General features: G+C 37.6%; 1 protein-coding gene across 1 annotated transcript in view; it reads right to left on the reverse strand.

The window, feature by feature from the left end:
* Positions 1–15,779, reverse strand: part of ptprt (protein tyrosine phosphatase receptor type T) — a 341,442-nt gene extending 325,663 nt beyond the window's left edge. The window contains exon 1 of the mRNA XM_028445860.1: positions 15,586–15,779. Within this exon, the coding sequence (XP_028301661.1) occupies positions 15,586–15,676 (91 nt within the window). The 5' untranslated portion in view covers positions 15,677–15,779. The remainder of the gene's footprint in view (positions 1–15,585) is intronic.
* Between the last annotated feature and the right edge of the window lie 1,311 nt (positions 15,780–17,090).

The raw sequence follows: 17,090 nt of genomic DNA on the forward strand, positions 1-17,090 counted from the left end.
AAAGTGTCTGAAAGTTGTGTAATTAAATACACCGGTACGGCAGTATATTAAAAATTCAGATCCTAACAAACATACTGTATATACTGGTATTCAGTATGAACCGATATACAGCCCAGCCCTAGCTGCTGGGTTCAGACCTGACTAACATCTCACTGATGTATTCTGGTCCAAACCCATTCACACATTTATAACCAGCAGCAGAACTTTAAAGTCTATTCTGAGGCTGACTGGGAGCCAGTAGAAACACTTTGTTCTGAACCAGCTGTAGATGATTGATGAAGACCATTACATTAGTCCAGTCTGATGGAGATACAAGCATGGAGCAGCTTGAGTCATGAATCCTTTCACTCTAGTGTGGAGACAAGTAAAAACCAGCAAAGACCAGGAAGTCATGGTGCTCCACTTTGGGACCAGACGACAACAGGACTTCCTGGTCATAGAGTTTATATGTGACGTGACAGCAGACTGTGGTTCTGCACTCCTCAGTTCTACCATCTGTCAGCATCACTTTATCAAGTGATGCTTTCCATAGTGGACGATGACAGCAGCAATTATCCTTCAATCAGCATTCACACACACACACACACACACACACACACACACACACACACACACGCACTCTAAATAGTCATGAGCACTCTCCAAAGACGTGTTCTCGCTCACTTCCTGTGCACTTCCCGGTTTTGTGTGAATGACAGAGAGCTTTAATGATGGGATCATAAGTGAGTGGAGTGACAGGAGGAAGGACTGAGTGGTGGGTGGATGTTTAGGGTCTTAAAGTGTGTGATGGTTGGAAATGACATCAGGAAGAAGAGAAGTGTGAGTGACGGAGCAGATGCTGGATTACAGTTATGTACATGTAGCAGCGTTTTTTGGTCGTTTTTGTGTGTTTTCTTTGCCCGTGTGATGGTGTGTGTGTGTGTGTGTGTGTGTGTGTGTGTGTGTGTGTGTGTGTGTGTAGAGACGAGGGTTGATAAGCAACTAGACGATGGTTGGCACTTCCAGTCAGCAGCTCTGTCAAGAGAGCGAGTGTGTGTGCTGGCTCACAAGAGGGTATTTGTCTTTGTGTGTGTGTGTGTGTGTGTGTGTGTGTGTGTGTGTGTGTGTGTGTGTGTGTACACATCGACAGGCAAGATCCAACTTCCAGGCAAAGATTCTGATTCCTCTCTTTTTCTCTTTCGACTAATTCCTTCACGACCAAACTTTAAATTCTCTTATAATTACTTTTCTTCTGTTAGTTTCTCCTGTCATTTCTCATCGCTTTTTCTTTTTTTTTCTTTTACTAACATGCTCCCTGATTTTATGCATACTTTTATCTATCACAGTTGTTGAGCTGCATCATCATGACTGCATTGTATTCAACTATTTTTATGTTCTGTGTGCTTTGTGCAAAAAGGAATAAATGAGCAGCATTAATGCCAGTGGAATGAACCATCAAACTAAATCAAATTAAATCTCATATAATGTCAAAGATATTGTTCCAGTAAAAAGTAATTAAAAAAAGTCCCTAATGAGAGTTTTTAAGATAGATCCAGCTAGTAATAGTGAAAGTAAAAGTACTACACTAGATACACATTCAACTACCTGTTCTATGGGGATAAACATTGTGATAATGTGTGATATTCTAGAAAAATCTGAAGGTGAGGGTATATCACGTCATAAATATTCCCATTTCAGGAATTTTTTTTTAAGGCAAGATTTTGGAAAGTTTAGTACAGCAGTAATTACATCAAATTAGTAAATTGGAATTGGGAAAAACTTAAAATGGGAAAATGGGAGGTGTCACACATGGAATAATTGGTTGATTTTAGTGTCCACTCATGGTGACATCATAATTCAAATGTGTGAATGAAAGTATTTGATTCTATGGGGGAAAAAAACGAGTTGAAAACGATGATTATCTTGTGCAGGGGTGTCAAAACTCAAAAGGGCCACAGGAAGTATGGTAAAAAAAAAAAAAACAGTCATTTTAACTTTATTGTGCCCTAGTTTGCACTTCTACGTAGATATAAAATACAAAATATGTACAAAAAAATATCATATCCAACCAATAAGTGACAGATATCAGTCCCAACAGGATCTTCACTTTACAGTTCCTAATTTTTGTGACAAATTTATTTTTAATTAAGGAAAATGTTATGTAATAATTTGAGAAAAAAATGACAGATTTTGTAAGAATTTTTTATTTTTATTTTTTTTCAATACTGTACCATTAAAATCAAGTGCCATCGTGCGTATATAATATCATATAAGCACCAGGAAAACTGTGAGCACTGCTTTGTTGAGTTCCATCCATGTTTTCTCTGTCATTTTTTATTTCTTCTGGGGGCTGAATTGAATGCTCCAAAGGGCCAAATTTGGCCCCCAGGCCATGAGTTGGACACATGTGATCACAGAAAGCGGTTAAAAAACTGAATTTACGTTCTAAAACGTTAAGGTCAATCTGACCTGTGCTTTTATTTGTTTGTTGGTTTTTACATCTTTCTCTTTATTTAAATAATAATAATAATAATTAATCTAAAGAGGAAAAATGATGAAACAGAAAAGTATAACAAGATGCAGAAATTGGTAAACCATAAAACAGAATTTGGAAAATTTTGAAACTGGAAGAAGTTTAGCGAAGTTTTCAACCTTGGGGTCGGGACCCCATGTGGGGTTGTCTGGAATTAAAATGTGTCGCTTGAATTATCTAGTAATGGTAATTTAAAAAATAAAAAATAAATAACTACAAAAAAACTTAGATAAAACAGATTAAAATTCAATTTTTTTAATTTTTCAAATTATTATTATTTTTCAAATACACATCACACAAGATAAATATCAAATAACTGTCATATGCTTAAACTTTCTGAAATATCAATCTAGTTCCAATAATACTACTGTGTTTGTGACACATTTTAATAAACATAATTTAAAAATGAATTCCACAAAAACAAAAGTCTCTGGACATTAGTAATATCAAAACTTCTAAACTAAATAACAATGAAGCCAATAGCAGGGTTATCATAAACATCATTTATTCTTCTGGTAACTCTTATATACAGTATGACTGTAACGTTAGATTTTCATACAAAATGCTTTATATGGAAGAAGTGAAAGGGTCTGACTTCATGTGTGTATCCATCTTACTGGTAATCGCTCCCACACAGCCTGACAGAAATTGAATTTAGTCACTGGGAGAATAAAGTGAAGGATGCTCCGATTTCATCTCAGATCTTATTGTTCTCTCTCTCACCTCAATATAAAGCTCATAATTCACTTTATTACCCACCTTCCACTACCCACTCTTATTTTTCTAATTTCCTTCATATTATTACACCGGTCCGTTTACCTCCTCCGCCCCAGCTCGTCGACTTCTCTGCCACTCACTCACTTTCTCCCCCGCCAAAACATCTCCTTCTAAATATTGCTTGATTAACTCCAAAACCTTGTTAGGCATCATTAAAACCCAGCTCTAATCAGTGCATGTTTCCATTAGAGGAAGAGAAGTTTGTAATGTGCTGCTTTGCGTAGGTTTTACACCTCTTACATTTCTAATCAACTCAATCAAGACTTCATCCTCCAGTTTGTTTTATCACTTACAGTAAGATACCAACTCTTCTGTTTGTTTGTTTGTTTGTTTCAAGCTCCATATTCACCATTAATGACCATCAGTTTTCACTGGAATTTTAGCTTTTAGCTAATGTTTTTTAAGGAATCTGAGGCATAATCCGTACTATGCACTACAGTCATTATACTATAGTATATCCTGTCTACTCTATACTATAATTATTATTAGGATGATGAGCGTTAACTTCCTGTTAACTTCAAAACAAGAGCCCTATTTACAAAGGGTGAAAAAACTAATAGAAGATGAGAAGAGAAACTTTTATTTTGAAAAAGGAATGTTTGATTTGTAGCTTGAAGCCAGTGTCATGATCTGAGTTTACCTCCGTACTGAGATTATAACGCTAATCCTAACCCTAACATGATCCGATAAACAAAGAAAACACGTGTTCACTTTGAAAACAAAAATAAACAAAAATGAATTGTTTTTTTAGCAAAAATAAATTTTCCAGTAGTGCGCATGTGCACGCAGTTTTCCATTTTGCTCGCAATGCATCATGGGAGGGTTTGTATTTATTTTTGGTAATTATTTTTATTTTGTGTATCCTTCTGGAGTAGTTTTATGTATACACACACTATATATATATATATATATATATCTTTCTGTTATTCTGTATGTATTTTTGTAGTTATAAATATTTTGTCATTTAGTGTATTTTTCTGTTTTTTGTGTAATTTCCAGTCATTGTCTGTGAGCGTTCCCTCTGAAGTATACTTCCAAGTTTCCCAAGATGAATTTGGAATCTACAGCAACAGAAACCTTGTTGACACTGAGGCTAAATATCTGTTGATTCTCCACCTTTACTTTGAAAGTTCTGAAAACATTTGAAGTGAGAAAGTGACCAAGTAGAATATCAACATGTGCTCATTTGATCCATAAAACTCACGCAGACACATTTCATTCACACATTTCAGAGATTTTTTGAAGACCCTCCATTGTGCTACTGATGAAACTTCAAAACAAAAGCCCAATTTATAAAAGAGTTTAAAAACTAATGGAAGACGAGAAGAAATGTTTTTATTTTGAGAAGAGGATGTTTGATTTTTAGCTTGAAGCTGGTCCCAAAACGATTTTACGTCCTGCTCGCAATGCATCATGGGACGGTTGAGTATGACTAGTGTGTCAACCGTGCATACTTAAAAAATGCACTACATCGGTTTCTAACACAGACTTAGTCTAAGTCTTATGGATGAAAATGCTTATTAGTTTTAGTCACATTTTAGTCATTTTTGTTCAATGAAAACTCTCCCATGTATCGTCATGTTTTAGTCGTAGAAGAGCCGTGTTTAGCTCGTCACTGTCTTGTTACTGCCAATAAAAAAGGGGCTTCAACGAAATATTTTTGTCATTGTTGACGAAAAACAACAATGCCTTCTGTAATGATCTGATCCCAGTTTGGTGGAATATAGAGGGATAACTCTATCCAACATCAAGTCTTATACCATAAACATGTCAAATCTATACTGAACAATACATGTGGAGATAAAGCCACTTAGCTTCTATGAGAAACCATTTATTGTATTTATGATACAAATGTATACTGTAAAAGCAAAGTGCAGTGTCTGAAAGCATTTTCTGTAATCATGTGAACATTTCTTTGCACAAAAATAAGCCTTTTCTAGAGATTTCAGCCAGAAGCTCCAAATCACTCTGGACAATTGGCAGAGGAAAGGCGGCACACGGACAGGATTTGCACTCAGTGATCAAACACAATTTCACAGAATGCAAGAGTTTCCTCTCATTTGGAATGGCTTCACGTAGACTTTAGTGGAAATGCTTTATGGGTAGTAGATGGGAACATTTCTTCACATAATCCGGCAAATCAGTGTCAGTGTGAGACATTGAGAGCTTAGCATTCACATATTGTGAGGGAAAACTGGAAGAAATTTGGAATCTCATTCAAATTCAGCAATTTTTTGTGATTGATTTTAGTTTGTGAATCAGTGCTTTAAAGATGTTTCCATTGGTGTTAAATAAGGCAACCATACGTCTGGTTATACCTGGACATGTCCTCTTTCCACGTCTTGTCTCGACTGTCCAGCCAAATTTGAAAAACTCTTGAAAATGTCTGGGTTTCCCAGGGACTTAGTCCTGGTGCTTCCATGAAACCGGTCAGGACGCAACAATTGGGGGCTTGTCCGGAACTAATTTGCATAGTTGTTATATTTAGGGTGACCATACGTCTGGTTTTACCCGGACAAAAAATGTGTCTCGTTTGGAGCGAAGCGGCTGAGCGTCGAACTTCTTCCCCTGTTTACTGGCTCTGAAAGCATGGGCAGCGTCTGTGTGTGTTTGTACGTGTGTGCGCGCTTGTTTTGTTTATTCAGTCTGAGCATGTTAAAAGTGAGAGTCCTAGAATGCTACACACCGGAGACTTCAGGGTGATGGTGGACACAAAAGTGTGTGTGTGTGTGTGTGTGTGTGTGTGTGTGTGTGTGTGTGTGTGTGTGTGTGTGTGTGTGTGTGTGTGTGTGTATGCCACCTCCGCTGTGCACCTGTGAATACAGACTATAAGCAACAGCAGATTTTGTGACGCCACAGTCAGGAAATGTGTGTTTGCTTCTAATGCTAATGCTAATGCTAGTTCCAGTGTGGTCTGTCTCCACAGCTTCATCTCCAACTATCCTCAGCTTTGGGGTTGACTGCCTTGCTTCACAGCAGTCACTGAGGATGACATGGCACTTCTTAGAAACTTGCCAGGATGTAAAAATTGGGGGCTTGTCTGGAATCAATTTTCCTAGTTGTCATATTTTCTTTGCAATGTTGTTTTTCTTCAATATGACATTTCGCTTTCAAAATCATGAAAGCTTCTCAGCAATATTTTTGCCATAGATGTGTTTAATTAAACATATTTATTTGATCTTTTCAGTCCTGGTTCTTCATAGAAACTGATCAGGACGTAACAATTGGGGGCTTGTCTGGAATTCATTTGCCAAGTTGTAATTTTTCTTTGCAATATTGTCTTTCTTCAAGACGATATTTTACTTTCAAAGTCATGATATATGAATATTATCAGGGTGAAGGTGAAGAAGCAGCGATGCTCTTCTAAAGCTAAAGTTTCGACTTCACCAATAGTCTAGTGATCCAAACGCCACTTGGAAAATGTTCAACATAAAGAGACACAAAAGCGACTCCGTGTGAAGGTGAATTCCCAGCGCAGTAACACATGGGAGAGAAACATCTGCACCAACGTGGCCCCAGGCTGAAGATGAAACCATCCGAAGGATAAAAACAAAACGAAAAACGCCGCCTCATTTACCCTGCTCTCATTCCGCCACTGAAATCTTTCCGGCATGTCGTTATTCTCCTCTAAGGTACAAGTTTCTGGATTTCCCACTCCATCATTTATGATTGCTGGATAATTTATGGGTTGCTGTAACATAATGTCAGTATAATTAATGCAATGTACAAATGAACAATAATTAAAGGTTTCATAGGAAACTGAAAGCATCAGTTTCCAGCTACAGGTATCAGCAGCACAGAGACGATGCCTTTGTGGAAACGTGTTACAGTGATGCAACATCTGAACAAAAGGAGAAAAAGGAATATATATTTATAGGATAAAGATACCGTACATGTTCTGAGGACGTTTCTGAATCTCTGTGACAGACATTCTATTCTTCAAGTAAGAAGAGTTTAGCATCATTTAATTAAACTAGTACAGTGCCATGAGGCATGTATCCATATTGACATTAATAGGAGTTCCACTGTGTGGATGTGGAAATGAATGGGATTTTATATATATATATATATATATATATATATATATACATACATACACATATACATATATATAAATAAATATTAATATATATTTATTTATTTATATATATATATTCTTTTGGTAGCCAGAACATCACCATAATTTAATCAGCTGTTCCTTGACTCATTATCAACATTTCCTGAAATTTTTATAAAAATCCATTCATAACTTTTCAAGTTATCGTGTACAGACAGACAGCGTTGCACTGCATTAGCTTAGCATTAGCATAGAATAGAATACTGATGATGAAGTCACTGTTGAATACATCATCAGTTTTAACATTCTTGAAACAACAATGACATCATTGTTGATGACATCATCAGTGTTGTAAAACAATGATTGACAGGAGTTCCACAGTGTGGATTGGTCATTACAAATTGGTTTTGGAAAAACCAAATTACTCCAAAATTACAGATGCACACACTCGGGGTATTTGGAAGCCGTTGAGATATTTGCTCCACACACACACACACACACACACACACACATGCACGCACACAGACGTTTCGTGCTTTTATAGATAGATGCAACTGTTATCTTTTAATTAAATACAGCACGAAATAAAGTATTTATTTTATCTTTGTTATTTTATCCTGGTCTTTCCTAAAAACTGGTCGGGACATAACAATTGGGGGCTTGTCCAGAATTCCTAAACGCATCTTGGGAACATTTAAAAGACCGTAACTCTGCTAATATTCGCTCTATCAGAGAAATTTCAGCAGTTTTTTTTTAAAGCTAAGGAGTGTGTCCTTAGGGCCAATATCATTTATTCAGACAACTTTTTCTTTCCAGGAAGTTATGGACTTAATTCCACACATCAAAGCGATCAGCAGATGCCTCTGAAGAAGACTGGCAGTTCAAAGTCCAAACATGTCATTAGATCAAAGTAAACTAGCTGAAAAAAAGCTGTTTGAATAAATAAAACCTTAACATATTGGATAAATATTTTCCAAAAGGAGAAACTGCTTAAATGCAGTTGTACTTCCTTTTAGAAAGTACACTATGAACATAAATGCAACCAAAAGAAGGTGGAACACTCGCTGTGTTTACATTACGTTTGGAAATGCACAAAATCTGAATAGTGCAATAAAAACTGGCAACGAAAACATCAAAATTTTGAAAAAACACTCAAATAATGTGTTTTTACAGGTTCATGAGGAGGTTTTTCAGACGTTTTGATATTGAAATGTATCGCAAAAGGATGGAAACATGTTTTTATTTATTTGTAGAGAGAACAAGAGACTGAGACATTTCTTAGCATTATACAAAAAAACATTACTGCCACATTAGATAACAAACGAGCAACTCTACTTTGTCAAAATTTTAGAAATATCGCTTATATTTTGTGAAAAACTGTAATGGAAACAAAGCTAATGATAAGCTTTACAGAATCCAGATCAGATTTACTAAAACACGTAGAAGGAAAATTATTGTTTAACTGGATCACATTTCTTTTATTGTTTAACATTTCTTTGTATAAACTCGTGGTCTTTTTTCCTTCAATTACTCAGAGAAAGTGAAGTAAAAAAATCCACTGGTTCAGTTATAATCAACAATTCAGACCTCCTGTGGTGATAAGGAGCTCCTGTCGACAGGAAGAACAGAAGTCCCTTTGTAAAGAACAGCACCATATATTTCTTTTTTTTAAAGTTTACTTTGCACATCGGCGACATTCTAACAACCCAAAAGTCTTTTTCATTACACGTTATAATTATAACAAATTACCTGAGGTGGAAAAAAAAAGCTTTTTAATTTGTGTAAATTTCTCACTGACTTATTTAATCTGAGTAAAAACAGTGAGTGAAGAATGCACACACACACACACACACACACACACACACACACACACACACACACACACACACACACACACACACACACACACACACACACACACACACACACACACACACACACACGCGCACACACGCGCACACACGCGCACACACGCGCACACACGCGCACACACGCACACACACGCACACACACACACACACCTACCTCAGCACGCCCTGTTATTAGGCTGTCAGTTAGCCAGGCCAACAGAATAAGGAGCGTGGATTAGGCGGACACACACACAGACACACACACAGAGCCATAGAGGATGGACAGAATACTAAACAGAGCGGGGCGTGAGGTGTCAGACATCTCAACATAAATCTCCCACAAACACACACACACACACACACACACACACAGAAAAGAGAATACGATTACAGCCACTCTAACAGTCGATAACACTAAAATAATAATCAACTTGGTGTCATCTTTGTCTCCGTTCTTGACCTCGTGTCATTCTTCGTCATTTCTGCAAACGTGCCAACCTTCAGCTTCCTCCTCTTCCTCCTCCTCCTCCTCCTCCTCATCCTCCCTCAAGACTTCTCAGCAGAAGACGGAGGAAGACTTTATATTTTGCACGTGTTCACATTCAAATTAGCAGAGAATAGCAAACAAGAGAGACTGTCACACCTACGTGAGGTTTAGCAACGTCCAATAACCTGACTTAACCCTGAAACCAGAGGTACCAGAAGAAGAGAGAACATGCAAACCGTTCAGAAAGACTTGTGCACGTCTTTCGTTGACAGGCAATGACGCGGTCTTGGTTCATTTCATGTCATTTCAAAAAATCCAACGAACTTCGTCTCAACAAATTCTGAAGATTAGTCACATATATGCATTGGTTCTTGGGTGACAGTCTCTTCAAATCCAGAAAAACTATTTTTATTGAAAAAAAATGTTAAGAAAAAGAGTTTTATATACCAAGAAAAAGTGATTTTTTATCAGATTTCTTTCTTACATTCCCACATGTAGTTATGGGCCAATAAAAATAGTATTTTATGGAATTCAAGAGCGTGTCACCCTAGAACCAATGCATATATGTGACTAATCATTAGTGATGTAAACCGTCTATGTTCATAGCTCTAAGCTGATCACATTACAGGGAGCTGAGACATATGCTATGTAGTTTACTGAAGACCTAAACATGTTCTAGACCCAAACGCACACTGACTTTGTGACTATTTAGAGGAGCTGACATGTCCACCAGATAGGATGTATAGCAGATGTTTGTCCATATTCTCAGAGAGTAGGCGGAGCTATATTAATATACCATATTTCTCTTTCCTATGTGATGTAGTTCCTGAGATATTGGACGATGAAAATGGAAGAAAAATAAGAACACACACCCCCTCACTAAATTGGCCGTATCTGAAAAATATTCACCTGATCAAACTAAAAATTTACAGTGTGACTATTGTATATTCACAGAACAATTGGTAAGAATTTCAGAATTTTGAAGACTGAGGTGCGTGAGTTGAAAATGACCCTGAAATGACAAAATTCCTGTTAAATCTTTCTCGTCCTTTTGGGTTTTCTTCACCGTCATTGGTTCGTCTCGTTCACTTTCTCACACACACACACACACACACACACTCCAGCAACAGTGTTTCCATCAAAGGATGCCACACGCTCTCCTTTAATCATATAAAGGGGCTCCATAATTGGAGAATTGAGGGATGTTGATCTGATCAAAGCCAAAGACTTCTCTGTGTCCCTTCATCGTGTCAACGGAGCGGACAAAGCAGTCAAAGAGACAAAGTGAAAGTGATACACCACCACTTCTTTTTTTTTTTACCCACTCCTTCCTCTTCCTCCTCCTTTTACCCTTGAAGGCAGAGAAATCTAATAAGGTAAATAGAAATTAAAGTGGGTTTTCCTTGGAAACACACACGCACACACACCTCCATATCTGAAAGGACGTGGAACAATTAGTGGTCAGTAGAGCTCAAAGATGTGCAGGTGCACCGTTGCCAACAGAATGAAAATGCAACCTTGACTCATGAAGCTGAAGTAGAAAAAAAAAAAAAAGTACTCGAAGAATGTCAAAGAAAAGCTGGATCTCTTTCAAAAGCACAAAGTCTGTTCTTACCTTATTGTAACAGAACATATATCTGAGTAAACACTGCTTTGACAGCGTGATTCTACCAAGAAATAACAAAAGAAAGTGTGATCTAGATCAGTGTTTCTCAAACAGGGGTACGCGATGGCACGGAGAGGAAAATGAACAAATAGTCAGTGTTGGTCCCAGCCCAGGCGTGAGATAACCAGAAACTATACAAACAATAGAAATAAATCTATTCAGGAGCCAATACATTTGTGTTTTTCAACCTTGGGGTCGGGACCCCATGTAGGGTTGACTGAAATTTCAAAAAAATTTAAATACATTTTTGAAATTTTTATTCTTTTTTTTAAATTAAAAAGAACACAATCTGTATTTCTATACTCTCACTTTATGAATCTAGTTCAACTAAAATGCAGTCGCCAGAAATTCTTGATATCAAAATGGGGTCACGATCCAAAAAAAGTTGGGAACCACTGACCTAAAAGAAAAAGGGTACTTGAGCCAAAAAAGTTTCAGAACCACTGATCTAGATCCTAGGTTCCAAAAGCGGGGTACGGGCACACAAATTGTCACAAGGGGTACGTGAATAAACATTGATAACAGCATGACAACATTGGAAACTAAAATATAAATAGAGCAGCAGTCAGGAGCCTCCACGCATTGCCACAAAAACTCATCTCAATATTTATTTTCTCAAAACTTTGATAAATACAATAAATAAACAAAGTCTGACCAGAAAAACAACTCAGGGTTACGTTTTTCTGATGCAAAATGCCACACAAGCACATTTATTAACAAAAAGCTGCACAATAGGTCCAACTTTTGGCTTTTTCTCACATAAAGGACAGCACGTGTGAGTGAGTTCTGTCATGTTTAGGTAGAGATCAGCAATCATCTAAATTTGATTTTCATGTTGTTCTGAGAAGTAGCAAAAGCAGCGACTCCAAAAACGAGTATTTTAATATAAAATAAGCAATATTGATATATACAATATTGTAATTTTCTATAAAATAAAAAAATTTGATATATCTTAAATCTTGGAAGACTACCCTCTAGTGGTGACAGAAAAAAACGTTGCCACCACGCAGTGTGAAAGTAGATTTTCAGCTTTGACAAACACGAAAACAAAAGATAGAAAATGACTTTGTGTGGAGAACAATTTAAGACTCACTCTCTCACATTCAGCCCAACATTCCAGAGTTCTGTTCATCTTCTCAACATCACACGTCTCACTGAAGTCGTACCACTTGTAATTCACAGTTGATGACTATGTTGTATTACAGCTATATGTTTAAACAACTAACGTTACAACCACATTGCTCTCTCACCTTATAACAGTCGACTCTTCCATTTCCCTACCCTGACTCCCTCTTCCCTGTTCCCTTCCCCCTCACCGAGGTGTAGCACTGTCCTCTCTGTTTATATTCTCCCTATAATAAAGTGTTTCTTACCCTTCCTTAAGGAGGGCTGCTGATGGACACAATTATGCAATAATAAAACATGCGTCGCACTAGCACTACATGTAGTGTTGACCTTTGACAACGTGTAAAAAATAAATAAAAATTATTACACAGATTATTACGCATACATAAAATACTAAATATGTAAAAAACCAAGAAGCAATAAGTGATAGATATCAGTCCCAACCGGATCTTCATGAATTTTTATATTTAGTTAAGGGAAATATTAAGTAATAATTTGAGGAAAACTCAAGGTTTTTGTAAAAATTTTGAGTTTTTCCAACAGTTTAACATTATTAAATAAGCAGTGTTGAGTTTCATTTACACAAGTTTGTTTTTACTTCCTCCTGTGGGTAGAATTGGATGCTCCAAAGGGCCAAATCTGGGCCCCGGGCCTTGAGTTTGACACATGGTCTAGATCTATGCATAAAAACGTAAATAATGTATAATATAATGCAGTTTTGGGCTGATATTATGTGGATGTTGTTGTGTAGATACATCTTCACATGATGATGATGATGATGAAGATGATGATGAACTTAAATGTGAGACAGCCACAGAATCAAGACACGATTCCTCGCCAGATGTTTTTCCTGACGCTGTTGAAGGAGCTTCTTCTCCAAAGTTTGTATCTTTTTTTATTTTTATTTTATCATTTCATAAACTAAACTAAAAAATACAGCACACACTTGGAGGAAGAATAAAGAGAGCAACCATTGGAAGCTCGCCATGTGTCTGCCAGTGAGTCCACGTGCTGACATGTTCTAATACCGCCCCCTGTCGACTCAGCACAAAACAACACATCATCAAACACTGCATTTGCTGTTTTTCTTTCCCTGAATCTTTGCTGTAATGTTTCGTTTTGCATAGAAGTAACAGTTGATCATATAATGACAAAGTAAATTAGTGAAAAAACTATTTTAGTCACACAAATGATGGATTTTCTTTAGCTTTTGGTCTCATTTACAACACTTTAGAATCTGGAACAACACCACAAACCTGTGTTTCTTTAATTATTCAACTCAGTTTCATCTCGATCGGATCCGGATTATGTATTTCATTGCGATTTTTCAAAAATAAGGGCGGTGCCCCTACATTGTGACCTATGCTCTATTAACAGCACAAATGTATCATTCCAGAAACTTCATTTTGTTTTCTTTTTGAATAATAGGCTCAGGTTTATTTTAGTCACACAACTGTTTTTCAGGAAGTTTACTTTAATCCCCTGACATGTTTCAAATTGTCAACTGCCAGTCTTCTTCATAGGTGTCTGCTGATCGCTTTCATGTGTCCAATGCTTGGATAGAGTTTAGTCCGCGTAATAATTCAACTTCATTTTGTTTTCTTTTTGAATAATATGTTCAGTTTTAATTTATTTATTTGTTTTTTTGTCTCATTTACAACATTGGAGACTGGACTCATTTGCTCTTCGTCTCCAAACCAAAAAAACAACAACAACAACACATACCTGAGTTATTCAAGTCAGAAATACTAAACACTTGTCCAAAATGTCAACTTTTTATGTTCACAAACTACTGAGTTGAGCTGGAATCATCACCATTACGCACGGAGAGCGGGATTTGTTAAAGACAGGATGGAGATGGAGGGAGGGAGACATGCACTCATCCTTTCTCAGAGGTCCCTTTCTGTGGACGAACAAGTCATGAATATCAAGCAGAAGGTGCGAAGAATCGCCTGCTGCTGTTTCCACGGGTTGGGAAGTGCAGACGAATGAAAATGACCAAGTTATTCATGTTTAACTCTTTAAATTGGAGCAAAACTGGCATGGAAAGCAAAAGTGAAGCAAAACTGGTCAATTTGCTGTTTACATCATTGTTTGCAATTAGCGTAAGGGGGGGGGGGGGGGGGGGGGGGCGCACGCACACAACATACGCACAAACAGAAAACTAGAATGTCTTAAAAAAATAAATAGAACAAAAGTAAAATAATCTAATAGCGTCTTATTTCCTGTAAAACAAACTGTGCACAACAGAGTAACAAGTGCCACACACACACACACACCCCCACACACACACACACACACACCCCCACACACACACACACACACACACACACACAGGTTTGGCTTTAGGCGGTAAAACTGCACTCCTGATGATTAAATATGGAACAACAAACTAAAGAAAGACTTTTATTGATGATGAAAACAGCAAAGAATAATAAATAAGTAAATTAATGACGCACATACCTGAACAGATATCTGTGTATATATATTTCATACATCTGGTTTTACGCACGTTTTTTGAGCCCAAAATTCCAAAGTAACATGATTGAATGTTTCACCATCACATGAAGAATATATTATAGGAATAAATACGGATTCGGATCTTGAACAAGTGGCATGGTGACCCCACGGATCCTCCAAATCACCAGCGATCCCCGCACACGCTGGATTTAAAGCATCTCCACTGAATCCACAGTGAATCACACATGTTTGGCAGCACTCACAAAAACTCACAAAACACACACTCAACGTTTACCAACAAACATCCAAACAACGCAGAAGCTCCAGAAGTGACACAAACTTCGTGCGTAACGAGCGGCGGAATCCGCGGTGCAACAGCCGCGACATTTCCATGAATATATCTATTACTATACAGTCTAACACTAAATCGTTTTTACACCAGGGGCAGATTACGGTCAGTTCCCTTTGGGATGAAAGAAAAAAAAAAACACAAAATCCCGAGGAGCGCACGGACGGACGGACACATTTTACGCACCGAACGAATCCAAGAAATCTGTTTAAGGAGGAAAACCAGCCACTTTACACCTAATATCCATGTGCGCCATGCACAGTTTGCTTAGAATCAAGTTAGAAATAGAATCCAAAGCCTACCTGGGAAGAACTGTCCGTCACTAAATCCCAAAAGTCCAAAGAAGAGGAAAACCGAGAGCAAAACGGGAGAAAAACTCCGTTCATCCATCATCGTCTCTGGTTTCTATGTTACAGTGGAGTCAGTAACAGTCCAGGACACTCGTGCACATAGTCCTGAAAGCGCGTGTCCTCCTCCTCGGTGGGCAACCTGGTGGTGGGGGATCCTCACGTTGACGCCGAGAGACGCGCGTGCAGGACCGGGGAGAAGTTAAGGAGTCAAATCAACTGCAGTAATTCCACCTGGTAACCTCCTGTCCGGGTGCTTGTGCGCGCGCGTCAGCAGCGTGGAGTGCGCGTGCGTGCGTGCAGGGTCAGGTTGTGTATGTACGTGTGCGCGCTCGGGTGGTCTCGGACAGACTGAAGAGGAGTTGGAGAGGAGCGCACCACGGCGCGTGCCAGACAGACACAATACGTAAAGACCCCGCGTCTCAAACCCAGGGGCCGTTTCCGGTCAATAATTTCAAAGTAAAACTGTGCCGTAGATGAGATCATCATTATAACATCTGATCTGAACTGTTATCAGAGGTGAAAGTAATGGATTAAAAGTACTCACGTGACAGTAATTGAGTTGATTTTATGGGTACTTGTACCTTTTCGAGTATATTTATAAATCAGTAATTTTACTTATACTTAAGTGCGTTTTAAAGAAGTAATTTGTTACATTTCTACACCCAATCGTTAATTAGTCAATTATATATTTTTGTTTTAAATGGTCAACAGACTTTGTGCAAATACAAAAAAATCAAACGATCAGATTTCACACCATAGACCAGTCAGATTAAAATTAATGCATCGTGCAAAAACAGCATTGAATGAAGGTCATTTTGTTAAGTTTTAGAGCTCATAAATAACTATACTTAGAAACTGACATTTAAAAAATAATAATAATTAATTGCTGTTGTTTATTTATTTATTTTAAACAAACCTTTTTTTATATACAGATTCCTTTGTGTGTGTGTGTGTGGGGGTGGGGGGTGGGGGGTGGGGGGGAACTAGTAACTTTTACTTTGAGTACTATATAATTTTTACTTGTATTTAAGTATTTTATGTATGACTCACTTGTACTTCAGTACATTTTCAGGTAACAATACTTCTATTTGAGTATATCAGTATCTTTAAACCTCTGTGATTTTATAATTATTTGCAGTCATCACTTATTTATTTATTTTTTTGTTTGTTTTTGTTTTCCACTTGATAGTCTTTCTAATTCTTTACCCAAAGGTTTTTATTGTCTTTATTACTGCAAGCTTGACTACAGCGGCTTTAAACTCCATGACGTCCCCTGGGTCTTAGTGCCGGCCCGCTGCGCATTAAAGCATCATCTTCAGCCTCTGTCCCTGACATGAGATCATTTCACTGTTTATTAGACCAATGACCATTGGATCAAAGGCTCAGGAAACTGTTTTACTACTTGCTGCAGAAATATTAGGCTTACATTAGATCAGCAACTGCCCCCCCCACCCCGA

Source organism: Gouania willdenowi, chromosome 5 (assembly GCF_900634775.1).
Source record: "Gouania willdenowi chromosome 5, fGouWil2.1, whole genome shotgun sequence".
Classification (NCBI taxonomy): domain Eukaryota; kingdom Metazoa; phylum Chordata; class Actinopteri; order Blenniiformes; family Gobiesocidae; genus Gouania; species Gouania willdenowi.